The sequence below is a fragment of the Eretmochelys imbricata genome, chromosome 9 (genome assembly GCF_965152235.1).
Source record: "Eretmochelys imbricata isolate rEreImb1 chromosome 9, rEreImb1.hap1, whole genome shotgun sequence".
Taxonomy (NCBI): Eukaryota; Metazoa; Chordata; order Testudines; family Cheloniidae; genus Eretmochelys; species Eretmochelys imbricata.
Window position 1 is genome coordinate 29,965,381 of NC_135580.1, and position 24,942 is coordinate 29,990,322.

The window sequence follows — 24,942 nt, forward strand, 5'->3', positions numbered from 1 at the left end:
AGAAAAATTGTTCTCCTTAACCTCTAAGGACAGGACAAGAAGCAATGGGCTTAAACTGCAGCAAGGGCAGTTTAGGCTGGACCTTCGGAAAAACTTCCTAACTGTCAGAGTGGTTAAGCACTGAAATAAAGTGCCTAGGGAGGTTGCATAATCTCCATCATTGGGGATTTTTAAGAGCAGGTTGGAAAACACCTGTCAGAGATGGTCTAGATAATACTTAATGCTGCCTTGAGTGCAGGGCACTGGACTAGATGACCTCTCAAGATCTCTTCCAGTTCTATGATTCTATGCTTTTTTCCAGCATCCATAATCCCTTCGTCCCTCAACTTCAACAAATAAGAAGATCAGCTAGTTTCTTATAGGGTCATATAAGCTTTTTATAGCTCATGTTTTAATGTGTATTACTGTGGATTTTTTAAATTTAGATTTGATTTGTTATTGGCATCTTGGGAATTAGAGCAGGACAGGGTGTCACAATAAACAAACACAAGATATGATTCCTTACAGAATTAATAATTTTAAAATATCTTTTCTGTAGATTTTAACATATTAACATGGTTGTACTTTGAACATGAGTAATTCCAGGCAGGAATGTGGTAAGAAGACATGGCTGTGATTCTAAACGATACTGTGGACTGTATTGGTGCTTCTAAGCAAGGGAATTTTGTCATAGCTGTCTACAGTTTACCCAGACATGCACTTGCTAGTCAGATAAACCCCCTGTGTGGTTAATGAGAATTGTGCTTACATCAGGAGTGTGGGATCATGTTCAGAGACCATAATTTTTCAAACAAAGCCTGTGTATCAGCTGATCTGATCTATACAAACTGTGTATATTTGTCATGGTTTTATCATTATTGTATTGCCTTGAAGGGGAGCAATGTAAGGTGGAACACGGAAAGTGACTGCTCTAAGTTCTTGTTAAATGTATGATCCCAAAACATTCTTCCTTCATAGAAAACAACAACAACAAAGAAGTCCTAGCTCCACAAAGCTGCTTCTGGCCTGCAGCTTCAAATCTTCATATCCCACTGATAACAGGGCCTGATTTTTCAAAAGAAACAATATTTTCAGACATTTAGTCTAAGCAAAGTTTCACTGTAAGTGAAATTACAATTAGGACAGTGAGAGACACTGAAACAAATCAGTTTTACGTTTTACTTTCCTATAAACAGCATCCCCCTGTATCAGAGAATATGAATCTGCCAGAATTCCACCACAGGTTTCTGTTGCAGAACCTTTGCATGTTCACATGTAATCTACTGGTGAATGCAGTACGAGTTCCCTTCTGTGACCGATTCTCAGAGGACATGAGTTAGGTACAGCCTCAGTTAGGAAGCCTTGGAATTTTAGCTCAAGTTGTAGCAACTCATGCTTTTAGCTCTGAAGGTGCCTGGTTGAATCCCTGATGTGTCACCCAACAAGGCAGCCATCACATGTGCACAATGAAGATCTGGACCTTTTAATGCACTGTCTAGCTGTAGGTGAAGACTGTGACAAGTAGTTAGTAGAAGACTTTGTCTTTGCACGTTGGAGATAGTTGTACAGTTTTTTATTAGAATACAGATAATCAGTGCCCTTGGACAAAGAAAACTGGGTGAAATTTAGTAGAAATATTCAAGCTATAAGTAGGCTCTCATGGGGAGATTTCTTGTAGCCATAATGCCCTTTGCTGTTCAAACCATATAACATTATAGTCACTCTTTTCCCATGCTCCAGCCAAAAATATGTGTCACTGAGGCATGTGGATGTGGAACAGAAAAATGATGATGTAGAAAGAATAGATACGTGACTCTGACACCTTCCTCCATTAAAATGAATACAAAACAATCAAAGGTTAAAAAAGTGAAAAAATTAAATACTTTAAAATCTGCTTAGCTTCCAGCCTAGATTTCAATTTTACATTATTTTCCATTTTAAAAGGAAAAGCGAGTGACAGTTCTAAACAATTAACTTATTTGATCAAGCACTAACCACCATGATAGCAAATTATATTGACACTGTAGCAAATACTTCAATAGCAAATCACTTTAGTGGCAAAATATTTCAACTGCAAAGCCCTCAAATATCAAAATGCTCTGTCAGCAAAACTCTTTGATAACTGAACTGCTGCAATACAAGAAATACCCCAACAGCAAAGCTTACCAATCTCAGTGACAGTCTGCAAAATATAATCAGGGCCAGAGCCTTATGAGCTTGACTCAAAGCTCATCTAAGTTAAAGTAGAGTAGACTCCTGTTGACTTCAGTAGGCTTTGGATCAGGGCCCTAGTATAAATTAGCCTAGCTTCACTGATTTAAATTGAAACTGTGGTGATTGATATCACTTGAGGATCTGGTCCTCAATTTTTATAAACTCTACAGTATGGGGAGCTAGCAGTATAAAATATACTTTGCATATAGTACCTGAAATATGCTAGCCACTTTCCAGAGGGCAAAATTCGCCCCCTGCAGAGGACCAGCAGAAACCTTTTGCACCACTTGAGAACTTACGTGGAACTTAAACGGTGCACAGGCTTCATGCTGGCTGTTTGAACAATGGTGAGTTTGACCCACAGTTAGTAATAGATTCATCCTCTTCCCAAAATATCTTGTGGTCTAAGGACAGAAAAGAGGGAATGAGCCCAGGAGAGTAGGAAGAAGAGACAGCAAGGATGGCATCAATTCTTTTGAGATTGTAATAATAATTTATATAACACCTGCCATCCAGAAGGATTTCAAAATGTAGAGGGATGAAAAGTGTACTTCGTAGGGACCACTTGCCCACAACTGAAATACAGCCACCTCTAGTATGAAACATAGTGGTCATTATGCACCAGCAGCATGAAATATTAGCCAGTTGAGCTTTGGGATAAGGGAATGGGAAGAGTAATTTCTCCAATCTACACTGCAAGGAGATTGTAGGTAGGCAGAAAGTGGTATTGGAGATATTATCTTTTTAGGTGAGATATAAAACCAAACACCTGACCTGCTATGTCCACTAAAGATTCAATGGCAGCTTCCACAAAATGTAGAGGTATTAACTTTAGTGTCCTGGCAAAATTCCATTTTGGATTATTACATTCTGATAGCCTAAATTCCCCTATAAATTAAATTTAACTGCTGGTGTGACGGGTTTGGTCACAGAGGCCCTCTTGGGACTGTCACCTGATGTGCTGAAACTACCTCTGAGCCCATTTTCCCTGGCAGCTTGGGACTTCAGAACCCTGCCTTGTTGAGCCAGACACGCTAGCCTGCAGCAAACACAGACCCAGGTCTGAACCACATCCCGCAAAAAGTAGGATTTAAGTGGTTCGAAGTAATAAGAGACAGAACAAAGTAAGTTACCATGCAAAATAAAGCAAAATGCGCAAGTCTAAGCCTAAAACATTAAGAAACTGATTTCAGATAAAATCCCACCCTCAGAGATGTTCCAATAAGCTTCTTTCACAGACTGGACTCCTTCCTAGTCTGGATCCAGCAATCATTCACACCCCCATAGTTACTGTCCTTTGTTTCAGTTTCTTTCAGGCATCTATTGGGGATGGAGAGGCCATCTCTCAAACCAGCTGAAGACAAAACGGAGAGGCTTCCAGGGCCTTTTATATTCTCTCTCTTGTGGGCAGAAACCCCTTTGTTCATTTGTGCAAAGTCACAGCAACAAGATGGAGTTTGTAGCCACCTGGGCAAGTCACATGTCTATGAATGATTCAGCTTTTTGCAGGCCGATACCATTATTTACATATTAGTTTGAACATTCCCAGGAAAGCTCAGATGTGGATTGGCATCTCCCAAAGTCCATTGTCAGTTAAGTGTTTCTTGATTGGGCACTTATTGAGAATAGTCCCTTCTCAAGAAGCTGACCAAATACTTCACTGAGACTACTTAGAATCAAACACATTGAGATACAAGTACATAGCCAATATTCATAACTTCAGATACAAAAATGATACGCACATACAGACAGCATAATCATAATCATCAAACTACAACCTTTCCATAGACAACCCACTTGACCTCCACTGTACAAGACCTGATGCAACCATAGGACCTGGGTTGCAACAATGATCTATACAGTCACAGTTCATGTCAATAATGTCACAGCTGGTATTTGTCACTCTTTGTCCTACATTCTTGGGTAGTTCTTCTGTGAGCTGTTAAATAGTTGCCTCGTTCCACCCAGAAATGGCTGCATTTCATGGCTGGGTAAAACAGCTCCTATATACATATGGAGGGGGGGTTCAAAAGCACTTAGCATTGCCTTCAGTTTGCTGCTACTGAAGTTAATAGTAAAAATCTTATTATCTTCAGTAGGAGCAGATTCAGACCAATACCTGAGTGCTTTTGAAAATCCCACCTAGCGTCTGGAAAAAAATTAACATTCTTTGGGATGAAAGGAACTATGTAAACAAAAAAAACCCCTATGTGAATGCAAGATTTTTCAGAAAACAAGTAGCCAAACTTACCAGAATGCTGGCAGCAGAATAAAACAACAGGAAACAAAACAGGACAAAGGGTGGGCATAGAAAATGGGTACATCTGTGAAAGAAAAGAGCAAACAAATAAGATCTACTTTAAACCAACAAAGCACCCAGTTTTTGAACTTTTAGAAAATGCTAAGAGGTAAATATTTAGGAATTATGCCAGAAGCAGAAGTGTGGATTGCAAGCTCTTTGTGGCAAGGACATATCATTTTATGACTCTTTAAGGCACCATCCACACCACCAGTACTTTAGAAACAACAGTAATGAAAACGACTCCTCCCTTATGATGTCTGTAGATGGTATGCGTGCAACTGGACCATTTTTAATGCAAGTCAAGACCTTTATTGCCTGATAGTGTCTATACTTCTTATTTCTTGGCTCCACTTCTGGAAGAGATGCAGAACAGATAAAGACTAGTGGTTCCATAAATAACCATTGAGGAGGGCACTACTTTAGCTAATCCTCATACAAAATGATTGAAAGAGAAATACAGAGTGATCCAGAGACCTGTTGCTATAAACATAGGAGTAAATCATTGCACTTGGAGTTAATGAGCTGGATTCTGTGCTCCACCTGCACAAAACTTGAAGTACGAGGCAGAGTGGGGAATACAGGCAAAGGTGACTTTACACCACCTTTGTGCTGGTTGGATTTTGGGCTGCCTCAGGTGTTGAAACAGCCTTCAGCACAAGTTAGAGGAACTCCTGGGGAGCTCCAACTAATGACAGCCTTCACAGTTCTGCCTGTGGGCTGTACAGCAGCCCAGACTCTCCGGAGAATCTAGCAGAGAACTCCAAGCATGTCCCCTAGTCTTCTGCCCCCAGCTTCCTCCTGGCATGTCTCCTTCAAGGCCTTGCAGAGGAGGAGGTGGTGGGGAGAATCTAGGAAACATACATTGGCTCCAGGATGCTCCTGCACCAAGTAATTCTCTCACAGACTCTCAGAGCTTCTGAACGGCCGCCTATACACTGCCACAATGTCATATGGATGATTGGGCAGGGAGTAAAATTGGCCCGGTTGGACTATTTGTGCACACTACAGAGTTTCACTGTGACATGCCCATGTGTTGTATGTCGTTGTAGGCACGTCTGTCCCAGAATATTAGAGAGACAAACCAAGCGAGGTAGTATCTTTCATTGGACCAACTTCTGTTCATGAGAGAGAGAAACTTTCAAGTCACACACAGCTTAGAATATGTGCTAAAAACTTATGCTAAACAATTGTTCCACCTTGCATTTAACTGGGACGCTCAGAATTCCTTTCCCAGATCTGAAGAAGAGCTCTCTGTAGCTCAAAAACTTGCCTCTCTCACCAACAGAAGTTGGTCCAATAAAAGATATTACATCACCCACCTTGTCTTTCTAATGTCCATGTGTTGCAGACAGAAACAATCACTGCAAAAAGCACATATGAAGAGCTGATCCTCGAGCTCTTAAAACACTGGTCTCAAGCTGAAAAGTTTCTTTAGCTAGTAGTGCTAACAGTCCCATATCCACTCTGGGGGCCAGCCGCTGGAGAGCATCATCACTCACTCATACACCCAAGCAGATAAGTTACAGTGAGATTCCAGAGCACATTACAGGCATGCTGTACCTGGGTTAGGTACTGCTGTGGCTGCAAAGTGAGCTGTTCTGACAGCTCATGTTTCTTCATTGTAGTTCTAGCTGCTCCTTCAGTTCCCAGTCAGCTTTCCCTTTGACCACATTGTGGATTACATTTTAATAGAGTCTGTTTTGTTAACATTTTAATCCAAAAAAGATTGTATATTTTTACTTCTTCTTAAATGCATTTTAGGTGCTTGAAACAAATGTCCATGCCATTTCTTTCCTCTTGCTTTAGATTCAAGGTTTTTGTTTTTTCATTTGGGGTGGGAGGAGGGAGTTTAAGGAAATCTTCTCTTTCTTTACTAGGTGAGTTTCCAAAAGCTTTTGTAGAAAAAAAAATCCTAATAGATTTATGCACATTTGGTTCATGAAATAAATCTGGTTTTGCATACAGGCAAAAGCGATTTTTATTGGGTGTGAATTAACCCTTTTTAACCTTTTTTAAAGGTGTCAGTGGGAGTTGGGCAGCCAACTCCTTGAAGTGAGGTTGCCCGTCTCTGTTTACTTCAGGTTGTTTCCTAAGTTTTATTTGTGTTTACTCCTTGGGTCAGATCCTTGGGCCTCTACATTCTGCACTGGACCAACTTGGGTAGGAGGGGGAAAGGGAGGGAAGTCATAATGTGGCTTTAAGCAATGTTTGTCTCCTATCCAACCCCTGATTCTGGGTGGGCAAGGCTTTGAGCCATTTTCAAGGCAGAATTTATATAGCCTTGTCAATCTCAGCAACCCAGAATTTCTGGGGTGCAGGAATGCCCTGGCCACACCCTCTTCTCCCCTACTTCCCACCATAGTTAGAGGGAGGCTGTGCGGGAGGGGGCATCATAGGAGCCCCTACAATAACTCTGTGTTATAGAGATTCCCCCACACTGGGTAAGTAAGCTCCAAGACAGTTTCACAAAGCCCAAATCTGCCACATTACAGTGGAGGATTGGGGTCTTTGTGTGTAGTACTCTAATTAGAATTCCTGCCAGTAAAAATCAGCTTGAGCTTATTAATTTTTTAAAAGAGGCTTCTCAGAAACTTGCATGAATTGTAAACAGTGGACCAAATTCTAATTATTTACACCTGAGCAAACCCTCTCAAATCAGTGGGATTTGAATGAGTGTATATGAGAGCAGAATTTGGCCCAAAATACTTTAATTCTTCTGACACTACGTATAGTCTCCATCATTTCGGCAGTCATGAATCGTATCTGTCTACAGATCACATGGGTATGAGCTCCATGGTGACTTGGTCACTAGAGGTAGAAATATGAGCCAGCAAGTCAAGGTTACTGTGTCTCCCTCTCTCCCTTTCTCTGTCAGTGCAATGCAGGTAATTATTAGCATGACATTCTGACTTAAAGTAGGCTTCATCTGGAGCAAAATTTGCCATTTTTTAACTGCATAAATGTAGTTTGAACAATGCACTGTGAACCACAGATCCTAGATCCAGACCCGGAGAGCAGGTAGTATCCTTTTCTGGACCTCATTTAGTAGAAAAGCCAGCATCCTTGGTTAGAGGAAGTTGATGCTACAAGAAAAATAAATAAAATGAAAAATCCTATGTAGGTCTTCCTTCTCTGAACTGTAGAAACTTTCATTGTGAGGAAATGACCAGCTCCTTTGTCCTTAGTAGATGTCCTGGGAAAATGGAAACATAAATACAGAATTACAAAGACAGAATTTGCCGAGTCTTAGAATACAAATACCTAAACAGACACAGTACAGTATAAGAGAGAATCTTAGGTCTTATCCATGTGTTTAAATTATCCAGCAGGCACTTAAAGTTTACTTCTTTGTACTGGTGATGCCCCTTTCCTGTTTTCATTGATGCAAAATGACTTTAAAATGAGTAATATTTTTCTTGTTTGCTAGCACCATCTCCCCCTGTTGTCCATCCACATAAAATGCATAGTCCTGGAACATAAGAAAGGTGATATGTTTCCTTCCAGCTCTTTTGTAAGCTGACATGAAGTAGACAGACCTTTCTGAAGTTTTGTGCATGCTGTGCTTCTTCCCCCACGCCTCCCTTGCTGCAGCAAGAAAAGCCTTTTCTTTTAACTGGGCTTCTTCCTTTGAAGAAGTGACTCAGGCAGCTTCATGGCCTCTCAAGGTAAATGCATATATAGCCTGTATTTTTATATCATGTTTACAGAAAACTACAGTCTTTTAAATTTCCAGCAATTTAATTAAATGTGACTAAAGCCACATCATCCACAGCATGGCTATTTGACCTTTTTTGTTTTTCAGAATATGAGATGCTCCTAAGGAGAGTAAATCGATAATAAAATGTTAATTGCATAAAATATATTAAATAAAAAGTAGCATTTGCATTTAACCTGCGAGGTGTTTGTTCATATTTCTATGTGTACCATTGCCTGTATAGTTGGCATTGAATATGTGGAAAGGGTATGCACTGATCCAAGGTTAACGTATTTTGCACACACTTCTTCCATAGTCTACTTTGAAAATAATGTGTCAGCAGATGATGCTCCTTTTCAAGAAGTGTCACAATCCTGCTACCAAGTAACAAAGGAAATATTTGAAGATTACTTGCATTTAGTCAGATTAGCTATATTTGGGTTCATTCTTGACATGTATTGTCTTTAGCTGGAGCCAGCTGGCTCCTCAGAACTGCAAGTGAAAGTTGCAGTCAGTCAATCATCAAATCCTTCTAAGTTCATTGGCACATGCTATCAAATGATATAACTGAACAGAAAGAGCCAAGGTTCAGATTTCCTTTATGTAGATACAACTCCACTGACGATACCCCACTGAGTTGTACAGGTGCAGTGGGAGCAGAATTTGGGGGTCTAGCAGCGTTCCAACAGTTTGCTATATAGGATTGCCAGTTTATATCTCTCTTTTTGCTAGAACTTTGTAAATGCAATGCTGCTTAACACTAAGGATGTTCTTGAGTACCAAGTAGTTTTTATAGCATTATTGCTGCATGCTTTGAAATATCCTTCTTTTGGAGTGTGAAGACTTGCCTATTTCTATTGACGTTATCATGGGGAATTTGTCATGTATATTTTTACTGTACAGTAGTTAGCAGAAACAGCTAAATAATGTAGCCTTCTAGCATAGAGTTTCCACAGTAAAGAAACATGGTAATACACGTCTAGACAGTGGCTCATAATTCTACAAATTATGATTATACTGTCCAATCTGTTTGTTTATCTTAAATGTTCACTTACCATAAGTGAAATAGAAAAACACCTTCACAAAATATGCACAAAAATAGACAAAGCTTCAAAGTGTCTTAGATTTCCATCAATATTTAGTGTATTTGCTGTTTGATTTTTTGCTAAATGCGATGGACAAAACTGCAGTTTGTCATTTTATTTCTTATTACTATTCAAGAATGACACTAGCACTTGGCCAGTAAGACTTCATGGCATTTGTTGTAATGAGTTAGAGCGACAACAGTACCCTGCGAGGTGAAATGATGCAGAAGCACCTATAAAATATTCATAACCCAGTTATACATTTTTAAAAGCCAGATAGTAATTCAAAGGGCTTTCTTCTTTTTCCTGTGGTCTCAGACTTTGAAAGAAAGCAGTAGCTGCAAAGATAAATTAAAATCAAAATATGATTAAATGATGAATGAGCCACACTATGTTCAAATAATGCAAAGGATCTCATTTAAACCCATAACACCAAAGGAAAACTTTAAAGCCACAGCTCCTTCTGGTGCTAAAACCCCATTCTGCCTAAGTATTGTAGCACACTTGATAGAAACAATCTGTTTGGGGACACTCACAGTATCTAAGTGTGGAGGCTCAGTTTAATAAAACGCTTTGTTATTTAAACACAATGGACCTAGCGTTGCTTTCATTTATGCCAGTATAATTAATTTAGCTGCACTGAAATCAGTGGTAAAACCAGTGTAAGATCAGAATTGGGCTCATAAGATGATTTTTCTTTCTGTTATCTACATGCACCCATATTGACTTTGGTGGTGTTTGGTGGTGTAAGATAGGACCCAATCGTACAACCACTTACAAGTATAAGTAGTCTCATTACCTTAAATAGGACTATCCAAGGTAACAAACACTGTGTCTAATAGTGAGTGTTTTCAGGATCAAGCCCTAAGTACACAGACTGATAAAGCCTAATACCCTAATTTCACCCTTGTGTAACACCATTTAAATCAATGGCATTACATTGGTTAAAACCATTTTGTCAGTGTGGAGAATCAGGCCCAGTCATGGTAGCAGGAATGCAGCCGTTGATATCCTTTCAAAAAAAGCCAGCTTTGGGAACCTCAGATCCCAGACAAGTCATTTACTTTCTAGAGAAGGTTTCTCTCAGATTAAGCCTATCATGCACTAATGAAACCTTAAAGAGGATCTGCACAGGCACTCTCAGTATATAAACGGTTACCCCATTTGACCCAAGCAGTCTTGTGGGGTTGTTTCCATTAGGAGGAGAAATTTAATGCTAAAGTTAGGTATCTCTTTGATGCAATCCTGTTTGTTTACAGAAAAAATGACTATGAAGTTCAGATTCCCTGCACACAGGAATCAAAGATCAGGAGACAGTTTCTCTGCTCACAGTTCCAAGCCCCTTTCCAACCAGCACTCTACCCAAAAGTGCTCTCTCATATCTTTCTCACAATGTCACATGACAAGCACTTCTCAGACTGTCTGTGATGCTGTCTTCTTTGGCTTTGGTGTTTCTGCTCCTCTCTCTGACACACAGCTGTCTCAAACAGTAGCCATCTCCCTGCCTTTGCATCAGCCCTCAGTGAAACTCTTCTGCCCACACAGCTCAGATTTCTGACCAGTTGTGTGTGTGTGTTACATTTATCCAGAATGAGGGGCAGCTATTGCCCTACCAGTGAGGTATCTCTCCGCTCCCAGCATAATACAATGTACATGTGCATGTTCTTGCTCTCTTTGTGTCTCTGTGTACGGTGTCCACATTCTACCACAAAGTTGATAGAAATCCCATTCCTTCAAAATTCTGACACACTCATTGATAGATACAGCTACATAAAAATGATAGAAAAAGTAAGCAGTTAAGTTACCTAGGCAACAATATCATATCCTAATTGTATAAGCTAAATCTTAATTAAGTCTTTTTTTTCCTTGCTGCAGATACTCAAGGACAAATAAACAAAATCTTTCAGGATTATCTCCCGGGTTCTCCAGACCTTCCTAGTCAAAGTAAACCTGTTGAACCTACAAAAGCCTGGAAACATGCACCACCTCCTCACATCTTGCCTCCTGGTCTGGAATACCTGAGCCAGGTCCTGTTGTCTCTAAACTTTAATAGCATTTTGTTTCCTCAATAGCTTATGTTTGTGTTGAAATGAAACAAAACTTTGAAATTAATTTAGACTTGCATGAAGGACAGGATGATTACTTCTGCCTTTGCTTTCATTCCTCCATGACTCAATAAAGTGGGTCTCTTTCCTGTCCCCTTGTCATGCCTTACCTCTCTTTTCTTTTCCCCAATCTCCCTCCAGCTCATTAGGAGCTCGGGCCCACTCCCATGGAAATATGGAGCCCACATTTTGAGGAGCATGAAGGTCTTTTAGCCAGATGATTTCTGCCCATAGTTGTACTTCTCCCAGGGCCATAGGTATCCCTGTATCATAGCATCTTAGATGGCCACCTATACAGACTGTGTCCAAAGCCATCCTTGCCTCTAGCAAATTGTGGTTTGTAAAATGATTGGTATAATAGACTTCAATGAATTGTTTTTTATCTTTTAAGCTTCATAACCAAGAGGCAACTTCAAACTAAATAGTCTATATGACAAAAAAATTCTCAGCTGTGTTCCCATGAACACTTGAAACTATTCAGAATGAAAACATTTTAAAGTCTGATCACCTTGCCACATATGCTGTTGAGTCCTGTCTGCACTTCACTTAAGGCCTGCTTTTGCCACCATTATTCAAACTGTGTAGTACTTTACTTCACAGTTACTCCCACTGATCAGCATGTGGGAGCGGGAAAGAACCAGGCCCTCTGTTTTGACACTGAAACTTGTCTGATAATTTAGAATGCTCTGATTCTCATGCACTAGACAGATGTTGAGTTTGGCTCCCAACATTCTAACAGGGCTGAGGACTGTTTCAATCCATAAAGGCTTTAACTGAAATAAATACATGAGAATATTTCTATCCACATTAGGATTTGATAGGAAAAATGATGTATTTTACATTTGCAGCCTAAATTACCGTGTAGTGTCTATTTGTTACTGAAAACACTGTCAGTATTAGATAGCTAATGAAACTGGGCACTTAAAGGGAATAGTAATTGTTTCTCACCCCATTCAGAAACTGTTCTTTACTTCAGAGCCGTAATGGTGAGTCCATGATACACATGCCTGAAATGACATACACTGCCAATTCCATGAGCATTAGTTCAGGGATGGTGGAGCAAGCAGTTTCAGTCGAGTACTGAAAGTGATGGTAATAATAAATACTTAGCATATTACGTGTTTAGATTTCTGTACAAACATTAACTAATTATTCCTCAACTTACCCAGTGAGGTAAGACAGTAAATTATATGATCCCCCTTTTAAAGAAATTTTCAATCTGACACATGGCCAAACGGCAAATCACTGTTAGAACCATTATTAGAGCTCTGAGCTTCCTGGACTTCATGCCCAGGCTTAGTCCAATAATCAGGCTGCTTCTCTGAGTGATGTAACCATCATGACCTCCTCAGATAATGGGTATATCACCTCTCTGATTATCCTTAAGTTTCTCCCCAGTCTAGAGAAATAAAAGAGAAGACCTTCTCTACCTCTCTGGAACAATTGGGCACCTGCCACTGAACAACTGTAGGTTTTCTATTAGCCACTTTCACTGTACATTTGGAAGCATTTGATCAGATCTGATGTTCTAAGGCAGAACCCTTAGATCCAAGTGCGCTGAACGTGTGCAGGAGTTTTAAGGAGTCATTATTTAGGTTTGATTTCACCAGTATTAGGTCCAGCTATAAATCAATTTTGCTTTTGAGAGCATCTCAAAGCTTGTTTCTTTAAATCTTCAAATCTGTTCCAGTAGGAGAAAATTAAATGAAGTAGCTGCTTCTATTAAAGGATAGCAAAGAAATACCTATGAACTTTTGTTCTGTTAAATTAAGGATCCCTGCTCCCCAGAACACTTGCTTGCCATTGAAGAGAATCAAACTGAACCCAGTGACTGAAATGAGAGGTTCTAGAATGACCCCCAGATCCTCTACAATCTTCACTGCATTCCTTACCTGTGGTGTTGTGTTCATGGAAAGAGGCTGGCAGACTTTTACCCAGTGCAACCTTTCCCATTCAGGGGAACTGCTGAGGAGCTGCTGCCTCCAAAATCCTTGTAGTCTTCTATTCAGACATACCTCTGTTCTAGTGGTTGGTTTCTTCTAGCCCTTTACTTTCCTACAATGTAGTTGGGTAATCACCTTTTGGGAGTAGCTCAATTCCCTGCGTTCATACCATGGGATCTATTTACAGTTCCACTTAAACCACCTGATTTTCAGATTAGAATTACTGGAGTTTACACACCACAGTGTTCTGCAATGATTTGAAATCCCTGCTTCCCCCACTTCTTGCAAGATTAACAACACAAACTTGATAAGTGGTGGAGCAAGTGGAATTCAGAATTTGACCTAATTGGATGTGGGAGAGCTATCTTCCCAGAAGAAGAGGCCCTCACGTCTGCAGAGAGAGTAGGCCCTATATCTTTTCCTGATGTACAAGATTTGTAGCAAGCTGACATTTTCTCCTGGGACGTAGGCAAAATATAGAGTTCACTGGGGGTATTGAATAGAGATAGCTATTCAGCATATTGAGTGGGGGGTGGTTTGTGGGAGAAGGTAGAAGGCTACAGGGGCAGGTTTGGCATGCCAGTTTCTCAGGTTATTTGGATAAACTTCAGAGAGGTGTCCAAACTTTGCATTGCTTATTCTGACCATGCTGAGTCTTTCAGATGTCTCCTCTCATCAGTGTATTTATCACCTGCTTCTATTATTTTGTACAATGAGGACATGTGACTTCACAAAGCCAATGCAATGTAGACTATGAACTATGCTGGATCACTTCAGGTTACAGTCTGTCCAATGGCATATTTGTGGTGAGGGCAACCCAGCCTTTGTTAAGGGAGTCCCAAATCCCAAGCCATGTGCCTGAGAAAACCCCACTTGCGTCTGACTAGGCCCCAGTCCTTTGGTTCACTCCCAGTCCTTCTGAGGATCAGGAACTAACTCCAGAAACAAGTGCTGCATTCAGCAACGAAATCATACTTTTCTATGAGCAGAGACAAATCCTCCCTCAGTTCCAGGGACAATTCAGTGAAGACCCTTTGAGGAGTCACACATATTAGCTATTGTACATTGTATGCAATCCTGATGCTGAGCTATACAAGCTAATACTCTATAAGGCAATTGAATCCAAACAGCACCCAGTTCCAGCATCTCAGACCCAAACAGGGCATCTTCTGCCCCATATGCTGGTCACTGGTGCTTGGCCTGGTGCGAGCTCAGAATGCTGAGCCCTGATTTCTTCTGCATTGCTTGTCATCCATCCCCATGGTGGTCATACTAATCAGAACTCCTCTGCCATGCCCCAGGCTTACTCCCTCGGCTGATCCCCTAGCTCTAGGTTTGGCCTGCAATTGGGCCTGCTCCTTCCAGCTTCAGCAGCAGTAGCAGCAAATGGCAATGTGTGCTCAGGCCTCTGTATGTGTTCCTTTTCTAGCCACAGCCCTGTGCCAGCCAATCTCCTGGCCTTGCTCTGAAGTGACATTCCTCCCCTCCAATCTGCTTTGTATGTCTAAAGTAGAGGTTTTGTCTCTCATATCATAGCCTTATACATTGTTCACAATCCCAAAAAGTGAATGCGGGGACCATTCCTGGAACTGTATTTGAAGTCAAAGAGAGCTTTGCCTATGGAGATATACAAGGCAGTACCCAAAAGAGAAGAAAATGCAGGAAAAGTGTCTTGCAAACATTTATACCTTCAAAAGTTGGGCCAGCGCCTTTATAGCCTAGATATGTTTAGGTTATACACCCAAAACTGCCGTCTTTAAAAAAAAAAGATAATTAACCTGCTAAAAGGACTAAGGTCAAGCGGATTGCATAGACCCTTATAAATCTTAGGGTCTAAGATACTTTGAGATGCAATGTGAGAAATCTCTTTGCTCCTTGAGTGCACTGATAAATGATGGATCAGGACAGTCTTCTTACAGAATCCAATAAAACAAAAAAGCACATAACATATTGCTATCCTTACTGCACTCTCCAAACTTAGACATATTTTTATTTGATAATAAATTAATTTATACAGTTAAAATAGCTCCAGGCTTTACCAGCTTGACAGTTTTGTCCTGTGAAAGACCAAATTGGGGTATAAAACCAATATTCAAACATTGGGACATTTCTGCATAAAGTATTTGTCCCTTTTATTGGTAGCAAAGCTCTACACTAAACTCTCTTCAGATGCAAGAGGTTCTTGTTATGCCTCCTGAAGTTTAAGCTGCAAGTAGCATAAGTGCTTAGGAAAATGTTTGTAAGTACAAAGGACTTATTCAGAAATCACTTATATGCATGTGTACTTCAGAGATAAGTGTCAGGCCATGGAGGCTGTCTCACCAGCTTCTGTTTGCAAACTGGATGAGCTGCAAGAGTGACTTGAACCAAATGGCTACAAGTTGTTCTGAATATGTATTACACAAAGTTTGCCAAATATAGAAGTGATAGATAGTGGAGGGCTGTGGCACAATGATCCCATATGGTCATCACATATTTCCTTTCTTCAGCCATGAGTAATGAGAATATCTTGTACCAAATATTTGATGGCCATCAGAAATTTAAGGAAAAGAAATGACCAAAGGCTAAATTGTTCATATGTTGACCTACGGTCAAAATGACATTGAAGTGATAGCTAGTCAGTTTTACAGCATTAGCACCCCCTTCTTAAAACAGAAAGAATACCTGAGAGACAATAATAAACCATTACAGCAGCTCTGGGGAAGAGATTCAGCAATACATGGGAAATACTCACTGTTTGTCACTGGTTTATAATCTATCAATCATATGATAATTTCTCCTTGGTCAACAAGTTGGCTTTATAGAGAAGTCTATTTTTTTAATTTTATTTTGTGTGTGTGCTCATTTTGGCATCCTAGAATGCCATGTGATGGCCACCATTTCTGAATCTCCAGATTTTTTACAGCATAACCTTAAACCCAGTGTGCACTGGCCATGCCTCCTCCCTGTCCCCAACAAGTCCTTGTCTGTTCCTTCTGGGGACTCACTCATATCAGGTGAATCTTCAACAGGGGAGAAAGGGCCAGATACCTTTGCATAATCAGAACAGCACAAAGGAGACAGAGTGGGAGAGAGAATCAGATTCTGCATCTTTTGTACATTTCCCTCAATTACACCTGGCCTCATCATGATCCCAGTGGAACTCATTTGGTCATTGCTTTCAAATGGATGTATACAATACATAACCATCACATCTTATATCATGTCCCTCCAGCTGGCATGGAGTAGAACCAGCTCCTTCTTGAGCAGGTCAGGACCCTTCTGAATTAACAAGAAGATGACTACAGTGACACAGGATGCTCCCCAGTGTATCCAGCCCCTGCTGGCCTGGGAGCAAAGAAATGTAGGTCTGCTGGAACATATGGTATCCTTGACAGGTATATGAGAATAATTACTGTGGCAACTCCAAATCTCTTTAAAATTATTAGAGTGCCACCATGTACTTTCATTTATTTTCATTTTTTTAACAGCTGGACCAGATAATCATTCACCAGCAGGTGGAGCTTCTTGAAGGTACCATATGTATGAGTTTCATCTTTACAATGCCAGCATGTAGATATCTTTGTAAATGTAACATAAATTATGCCCTAACCTTCGCCCATTGAAGTCCATGAAAACACTTCCATTGACCTTAGCGGGCATTTGATCAGGTCCTCCATGCACTGATAGGTTTAATGCTGAAAGTTCATTTTGTTTACGGCAGTTCTATCACAATAAAAGGAGAGGAAAAAGTCAATAATGAGTCTCATAACATTTCTTCATCAATGAGTTCAGTGGGATTGCTCACATGCCTAAAGCTACTTATGTTTATAAGTGTTTCCGGAATTGGGAAGATGTTGTTTTCTTTAGCAATTATTCACATGCTACTAAACAATGTAATGCTCTCTGATCAGATGAGTTAAAGAAACAAAAGGTATCTGTAAGTGATACAATAATGCATAATAGTTTGCATGTATATAGTGCTTTAATATTGCAAAGCACTCTAGAAACATTACCTGCTGCAAATGAAATGTCGTGTTTCTTGATATTTTTTTTCACTGCAGATTGGCACAGGGCCTGATCCAGCTTCATTGATATGAATAGGAGTTTTGCCACTGAGCAAAACTGAACAGGATCATGTCATTACTTTTCACCTATTTAAGTTAGTGATGAGTCCAAACCACAACTCTGGATATCAAGTCGGGATCCAGATCTGAACTTCATAAATCTATAGTGGGTCAAACCAAAGTCTGATCTGAGCACTCTCTAATTTGGTTTAAAATATAGATCTGAATTTTTCCAGATTCCATGGTGTTCAGATTCAATCCAATGTCTGATTATTGTTGCATAATTGCATAGTTTCATTACTTTAAAGGAATTTTAAATGGTCCCTGTTCCAAAGAGCTTATAATATATATTAGCGAGAGAGGTTGGACTGTGAACTTGGATCCAAACTTGGATCAGGTGTTTTTGGACCACCTTTAATTCTAATTTATTATACTAAATAACTTGCTAACTGTTTTACTTTATTAGTCATACTTGGTACGGAGACCCGCAGCAAATATGAGATAAAAAACCATTTGGGACAAAGAGTTTACTTTGCAATGGAAGAAAATGGTTGCTTTGATCGTAAGTTCTGTTCACCTATACGGTCTTTCACCATAAGGATAACTGATAACACCGGTCAAGAGGTGATCACAGTGAATAGACCCTTGAGATGTAACAGCTGCTGGTTCCCTTGCTACATGCAAGAGGTCAGTGAATAATAACAACAGCACCTTTCATTTATGTATCTCAAATTATTTACCAATTTTCAATAAGGCTCATGAGACCAGATGGGTAAAATGCACAGAAAGGACTATGTGTTTTGTCCATCTTCATGGGGTGAGACATAGAGACCAGAAGGGTGGGCTCTGGCTGCTAGACCATATTTCCTCTTTCTAAAAAAAATCCGTAAAAATAATAATTGTCAAGACACATAACTGGAAAGGAACATACTTCCTTCATGATGAATGAAACCATTAATTACAGGTAGGCAAGGAAGGTCTGACTTTGGCCTTCATTCAGATTACGGGTATGATGCAGACTAGCTGCATGTCTAGTTCCATAGGGTTTTTGCCATGTTAACACAGAGGGTTTGAGTGATATGACTGGAGTCTGAAAATCCAGACCCACAAATGATTAGAGAACTTGCATTCAGCACTGCTCAGATAAGCCCCAATGCTGCAATGAAGCCCATGTAGAGGTCAGTCCTCAGTGCAAGATTGGGGCGATAACTTATACAGCTGGAGCACGTGAGTCCTGCTTTGTTTGACATGTATGTGTTTTTGCAGTATGTTTCAGTTTCCACTCTTCAGTTTGATGCAAGACATTGTATCATAATTTCAAGCTGAATAGTAAAAGTACTGTCGTTTCTTACAGATTACATAACACTCATTTTGGTATTTATGAGAAATTAAACATCATGGGTGAAATCAGTGGCAATAAGTGACTTCAAATAGGGTCAAGATTTCACCCCTGTTTGGTGGCAGTGTGCTTGCTATTTGCTATGTTTAGTACAAAAATGTCCACATTACTCCTGATAAGTCCTATGAGCTACATGTGCCTAATATCGCCCCTATACAGTTTCATAGTATCCACAGTCTTGTGTTAAGAGCGTGCTCTGCTGTTAGAAATACTCTCTCTGAATGAGAACACAGATACTTTCTTTCTGTATTGCACCACTCCTTACTATAAAGCACTCTCACTCTGAGTTGCATTGACTATGAAAGGTGAATATTCTAGTCCAGCATGTTGATTTCATCATTTTATTCAAGTGCTTTATATACTCGCCCATGTACATTCCAAGTGGTGCAATATGATTTGTATTAGAGATGCAGATCAATGTACAGAAGTATCAACATCTCTATATAAATAGACCTTTGTATATTAACTAATTACTGTAAATACATTAGCTTCTGTATACATATGGTTTTTCATGTTATACAAAACTTTATTCTTTAGTAGCAGTTATTAAGTTAATATTATTCAATGTATTTAAAACTATCCTATGAAGTCTTGACATACTATGTTTATGGTTCAAAATTTTGCATTTAAAAATAGGGCAATTAATCTTGTAAATTTACATGTGTTATTATTGTATGCCACTTTTGTCTGATAGTTAGAAGTTCAGTCCCCTCCCGGTACAATAGTCGGCTACGTTGTCCAGAACTGGGACCCTCTGCTGCCTAAATTCACTATACTGAATGAGAGCAAAGAAGATGTATTGAAAATAATTGGCCCTTATGCAACGTGCAGCTGTTTTGGAGATGTAGACTTTGAGGTATGTTTCATACACTAGAGAATACCCATTGTTTAAAGGTAATATAATATTTTGACTGACACATTCAATGAAGGTTTTAAACTTAAAAAAACAATGAACTACCGTAATTTAGGAACCAGATGTCAACGGTGCAGAGAGTGACAAAACAAAGTTCATGGTTCTAACCTCAGACCTTAGGCTGGAAGTTGAGTCTACCACATGCATTTCCTGGACAGGAGTGACAATAGATGCAGGAAAAAACATTGTCCTGGGGTGAAATCCTGGAACCCCCTGAAATCAATGAGAGTGTTGCCATCTACTTCAATAGGGCCAGGATCACATCCAAGTCTCCTTCAGTAAAGTTCTGATCCAAAGTCTACTAAATTCAGTGGGACTCTTTCCACTGACTTCAATACCCTTAGACCAATTCTAACAGTAGTGTTGCCATTGAACAGCCACTTAACTGCTGCTTCTACAGGACAGTTAAGTCTGAGAAGCAGTAGATTTGGGGGAGCGGGGGGAGGAGGGAGAGCAAAACATGCACAAAATTTGCTATGACAATCACAGTCTTGCTAAAACAGAGAGAAAGTGAGAAATCCAAAGCACTAAGGGATCATAGCAATCGTCTACACTGGCTTCCTCCTAAACAGACACACCAAAAGACTTCAGTGAGATTCTGCCCACAAATGTAGATTTAATTTAGCAAATAACTGGAATGACCAAGGAATCAGGACACATTTGTCTGAGCTAGAAGTTAGGGGTGTATTGGATGCTACTACTATTTAGAGCTAGTCAAAGAAGGGGAGAACTTCCACAAATTCTTTTCCCTGGTTTCCAACGAGCTCCAGTGCTGCTGCTGATCCCAAATCTCTAGAAGAGTATCTTTCTGGTGTGTCCTTTCACATGGATACAGATAAGCATGATGCCACAGAGCATATAAGTGATGACAAACATGAGGGTACTGATTGGTGGCAATCCAAAGTCAGTGGCTAGGGGAAGCTAAGAGATAGAAGGGAATCCATCTAATTTCTCAGTATTCTGTGACTCAGTATTCTGTGTCGGAGCAAGTAACTCCCTTGGTCAGAGGCAGCTGCATCAGCATCATATGCATCTAAGCTATTGTTGCGGAATCTACTGTAGCTGCTGTCGCTGTCTCTTTTCTTTCCATTGTTTCATCATCGCTGATGACACAATACTTCTCAGCAGCAGCATGGCTGAAGCAAGAGTCCTCTGACTCTTTGTGTACAGAGAATAGGCCAGATTCAATGATCTTGTTAGAATCTGCTTGAGGATAGGGGTATGAAAAGGAGGTGTCTAACTGCTGCCACTGTATCTGATGCCGTGGCAGCAGCTGCTCCGTGTGTGTGCAATTGCACATATATTTTTCAGTTGAATTTTGTCTGCTTTTCTGAGTTTGCGGGTGCTGCAGGTCTTTGTTGTGGTGTGATGCTGCAGATGCGTGTCCAGCATGCCTGCCGTAAACTGAGTTTCAGCACATGCCCCGCAAAGCTATTGTTTAATGCCTGTAAGGGACTGCGGAAGACTTTGTTACGGCCTAGGTAGGGAAATTCCGCTTTCTCGAGGCCGCCCGGTCACTGTAGGACACGGAGAACCAACTCCAACCGGTTTTAGGCCAGTTTTGTCTGCCTTGCATGGCCTGTTGCCGGTAACGGAAATCCCCTTTAGGGAAGTACCTAATTATATATTCATGAGCTGTTTCTGTGTACTGCTAATTATGGCTCGCTGATTGCCCCTTCTTCGGACTCCGTCCCAGGCAAAGCTCCGGTGTGCTGGGTTCCCCGTCTCCGTGACAGCAACGTTTGGAGTCCCCATTGCGGGTGTGTCACTAACCTTCAATAAAGCCAATAACTCGCTGCTTAGCTGCGTGTGGGTCTCGTTTTCTCAGAGTACCTCTGCGGCCTGCGGTGCTTCGAACACCTTGGCCCAGAACAATGCCAAACTGACAAAAATGCTGAGATTCTCATTTGCTGACCATGGGAAAAGACTGGGGAAATAATTTTCCTCCAAACAAAATGAAAGACGAGTCTAAGCCACAAAATTTGAATTCACATCCAACATTTGTGGATGTTCAGATGTGCTGTTTTGCTTTGGCCCCAGCTCTAATCACATGAGGACCTTTGCCAGTTGTCAATTCACTGGAACAATGGAACCAGTCCCATTGAAGTTAATGGGGATTTTGCCCCTGATTACCAATGGGAATGAACCAGCCTGATTGTGAATGGCCATTGGGACAGCTTTTGGGAGGGTCACTTAGATGGAGAGAAGGGTATCCATTCTGCAGAGGCAACATTAGGGTGACATGCTGTGCATGTGCAGTTTCCACAATTAGAAACTGCACAATAGTTCATTGTACAAATGGAGGGAGGTGAGATGACGGGAATGGTTGACCAGCTCCTCTCTCTGTCCTCTGGGATCGTAATCTCAGACAGTGGGGTGCATGTGCTACATGGTGATGATGTTGGCCACATAGCCTGCTTTTCACATGTCAGAAGCTGATCTTTTTCTGGAATTCCATTTAAAACACCGCAGACAGAACATGAATCCTCTCTCTGTGACAACTTGAAATTTCATAGGCAGGAAGGGTCAAGGAAAGGTGGCTTTATTCTTTATTTGTTTGTTTATATTGTAATTGCACCATGAGGTCTTCAAAGGCTAGGGGCCATTATGCTAGGCACTGTGCCAACATAGAAGATGACAGTTCCTGCTCCAAAGAGCTTAAAGTCTGAAAGATAAGACATAACTGCATGAGACAAGCAAGTCAAGGTGAAGATGGGAGAGATGGGGTAACAATAAAAACAATAGGATGGTGTGTTCCATATTCTCCTGCTTTGAATAACCCTTTCCCAGTTAGAGGGAGAGGAGGCTTCCCAAAATTTCCCAGAAAAGTGAAATGCAGAGGCTGTAAAACTATTCAAAATAGCAAACATTTTTGTCTTTTGATTATAATAATACATTCTAGTAAGCATGGACATAAATGGTTCTGGCTATCTACATGGGGGTGAATTTCATTTCACCTTCTGGGCCAAATCCTCAGCTTGTGTAAACTGGAAAAGCACCAATGGAATAAATTAACTATTCTGATTTACACCAACTGAGATCTGGCCCACTAAGAATAGAATACTTTCTTGTCTGTTACAGGGCACTGATCATAACAAATCCAATAAATTATTGTTTGGGGGGAGGGATTGGAGGGGGCTATATGTTAGTGTGGCTATTTTTTAATCCCTCTTTTCTCTTGTGTAGGTAAAAACTGTTAATGAAATGTCAACAATTGGCAAGATTTCCAAATATTGGTCTGGGTTTGTAAACAATGTCTTTACCAATGCTGCTAACTTTGGGATCCAGTTTCCTGTAGATCTTGACGTGAAAATCAAGGCTATAATGATTGGAGCTTGTTTCCTCATAGTAAGTACACAAAACCAGAGGGAAAAATAAAGTGGAGTCAAAGCACCCACTATCTGTGGTAAGACCTCAGTCCTGCAACAGGATCCACATGACTGTACCCTTGGGTATGTTCAGATCCTGTTGCAGCATTGGGACCCAACCTAAAATTGTCAATACCTAAAAGATTATTAGCTGGGAAACCTGTAACTTTAATGGGTTTTTCTTTTATCATTTAGTGATATGGAATTCTTTAAAATTTGCTTCATTTTATCATAAAGTTACCCACATCCAACATCCTGTCAGTTTAAATGATATTTTCATGTGTTGTCCTGTGTCACAAAAGATGAGATCAAATATTTTAATCCTCGCAGAACCTAACAGAACCCTGGATAATCTGAGGCAATGAGAAAAACTGTTGAATTTGGACGTGTTACCATGTCTGTGAACCAAGAGAGAAGAGCAATTACACTGATTCTTTATTGGTGTTTCAAGATCCTGGGCCTGATTTGCCCCTTGCAGGATATAAATAACTCCCATTGATTTCACAGGAGAGTTTTATGTGTATCCTGAGGAGCAGAATAGGGCTCTGAAAAGGTGAATCCTTTGCTTTATCCACAGCTCCTCATTTTATTCAGCATTATCTATATTTCTGCCCAATGGGTCAAAATGTTTTCCCTAGCCCATATTCTTCTTCCTTTACAGATTCTATTGTAAAACATTGAATCTTAAAACATTCAAGAACAGGGGCAAAGAGGGGTGTGCATAGATTTGAGGTGCACAACTATCATGACAAATCAATATCTTTGCTTGTTCTTGCTTGATTTATTTCTCCCTATGCATTATATCTAATACGCTACACATCGGTACAGCAATGATGGCCACATAATGATTTCAAAAAACTGTTTGGATTCTCTGATCAGAGGAGACAGGAAGACAGGCAGAGCTATTTTAACTGTACTTCTGAAAAGAACCCCACAACAGTGATTCTGATATTTTATTCCAGTTTTTGGCTGCAACAAGCTTAGAAATACAATTCTCATGACACTTAAGATTTTCAGATTTCCTCCTACGTAACTCTCACTGCTCAGTGGCAGAGAGTCGTTGCCTAATATACTTATTTTATTTAATAAGAGCCTTCAAATCTGGCTTTTGATATTAATTGTTGCCTTTTTGTATCTTCCTTAACATTCACAGTTCATTTATTTGTAGGATTTAATGTTCTTTGAGAACTCATTGGATGGATTATAACAAGCAAGATGACAGAAACAATAAAATATGCAGAATGTGTTTCAGTAAGTAAGAGAGAATATAAATTGATCTTCTTGCTTTCAAGGCTTCTACATTCAACACTTTCTGATTCTTTTTCATTTTCTTCTACAAATCCCTTGAGCTTTGGACATTATATTTTACTGCACAAATCTTTTTTTTTTTTTGAGGAAAAAATTAATGATAGTATTTATGAAAATATTTCTTATGTAAATAATAATTTCCCCATTTGAATTGTATGTATTGCTAAACATACAGGTTTCGACAGAGCAATGTTGCTTTGGAAACTGCTTCTCTCTTTTTTCTCTTTTGATGTTTTTTCATGTAAAGCATGAAAGATTAGAACTAAGCCTTGCAGCATCACTGATGAAAAGTCTATGTTTAGAGAACCCTTTGAAGTTTTGCAAGTGCTGGTGCTAGTTATTAACCAAATAAGGTGGGACTTCCCATTATTTCTGAAGTAGCTTTCAGATCTACTATTAACTAAGAGTAACAAACTGAATATAACAGTAACAATGTACTGGCGTTGCCCAGTGGGGAAGTTTAAGATGGGTATATATTTGTGTGGGGACAGTGGAGGTGATGAAACTACCTGCTTGGGTTTAAGAGATATTTAACACAGCTAAGGTTTATAAATCACGTGATTTTATGGAAAAGATTTTTCAAAAA

At 40.0% G+C, this 24,942-nt stretch overlaps 1 protein-coding gene across 1 annotated transcript; it reads left to right on the forward strand.

The window, feature by feature from the left end:
- Positions 1–8,147: 8,147 nt before the first annotated feature.
- Positions 8,148–24,255, forward strand: LOC144270426 (phospholipid scramblase family member 5-like). The gene is made up of 7 exons (XM_077826885.1): positions 8,148–8,160; positions 11,150–11,301; positions 16,793–16,835; positions 17,835–18,055; positions 19,462–19,623; positions 22,867–23,028; positions 24,217–24,255. Exons 1-7 carry the CDS (start codon positions 8,148–8,150, stop codon positions 24,253–24,255), a joined length of 792 nt encoding a protein of 263 aa, XP_077683011.1.
- The last annotated feature ends 687 nt before the right edge of the window (positions 24,256–24,942 follow it).

Coding starts and splice junctions, on each gene's coding strand:
- LOC144270426 (XM_077826885.1), top strand. Junction 11,302..16,792: donor GTCTGGAATACCTGAGCCAG/GTCCTGTTGTCT, acceptor TTTTTTTAACAG/CTGGACCAGATAATCATTCA. Junction 16,836..17,834: donor GCAGGTGGAGCTTCTTGAAG/GTACCATATGTA, acceptor TTACTTTATTAG/TCATACTTGGTACGGAGACC.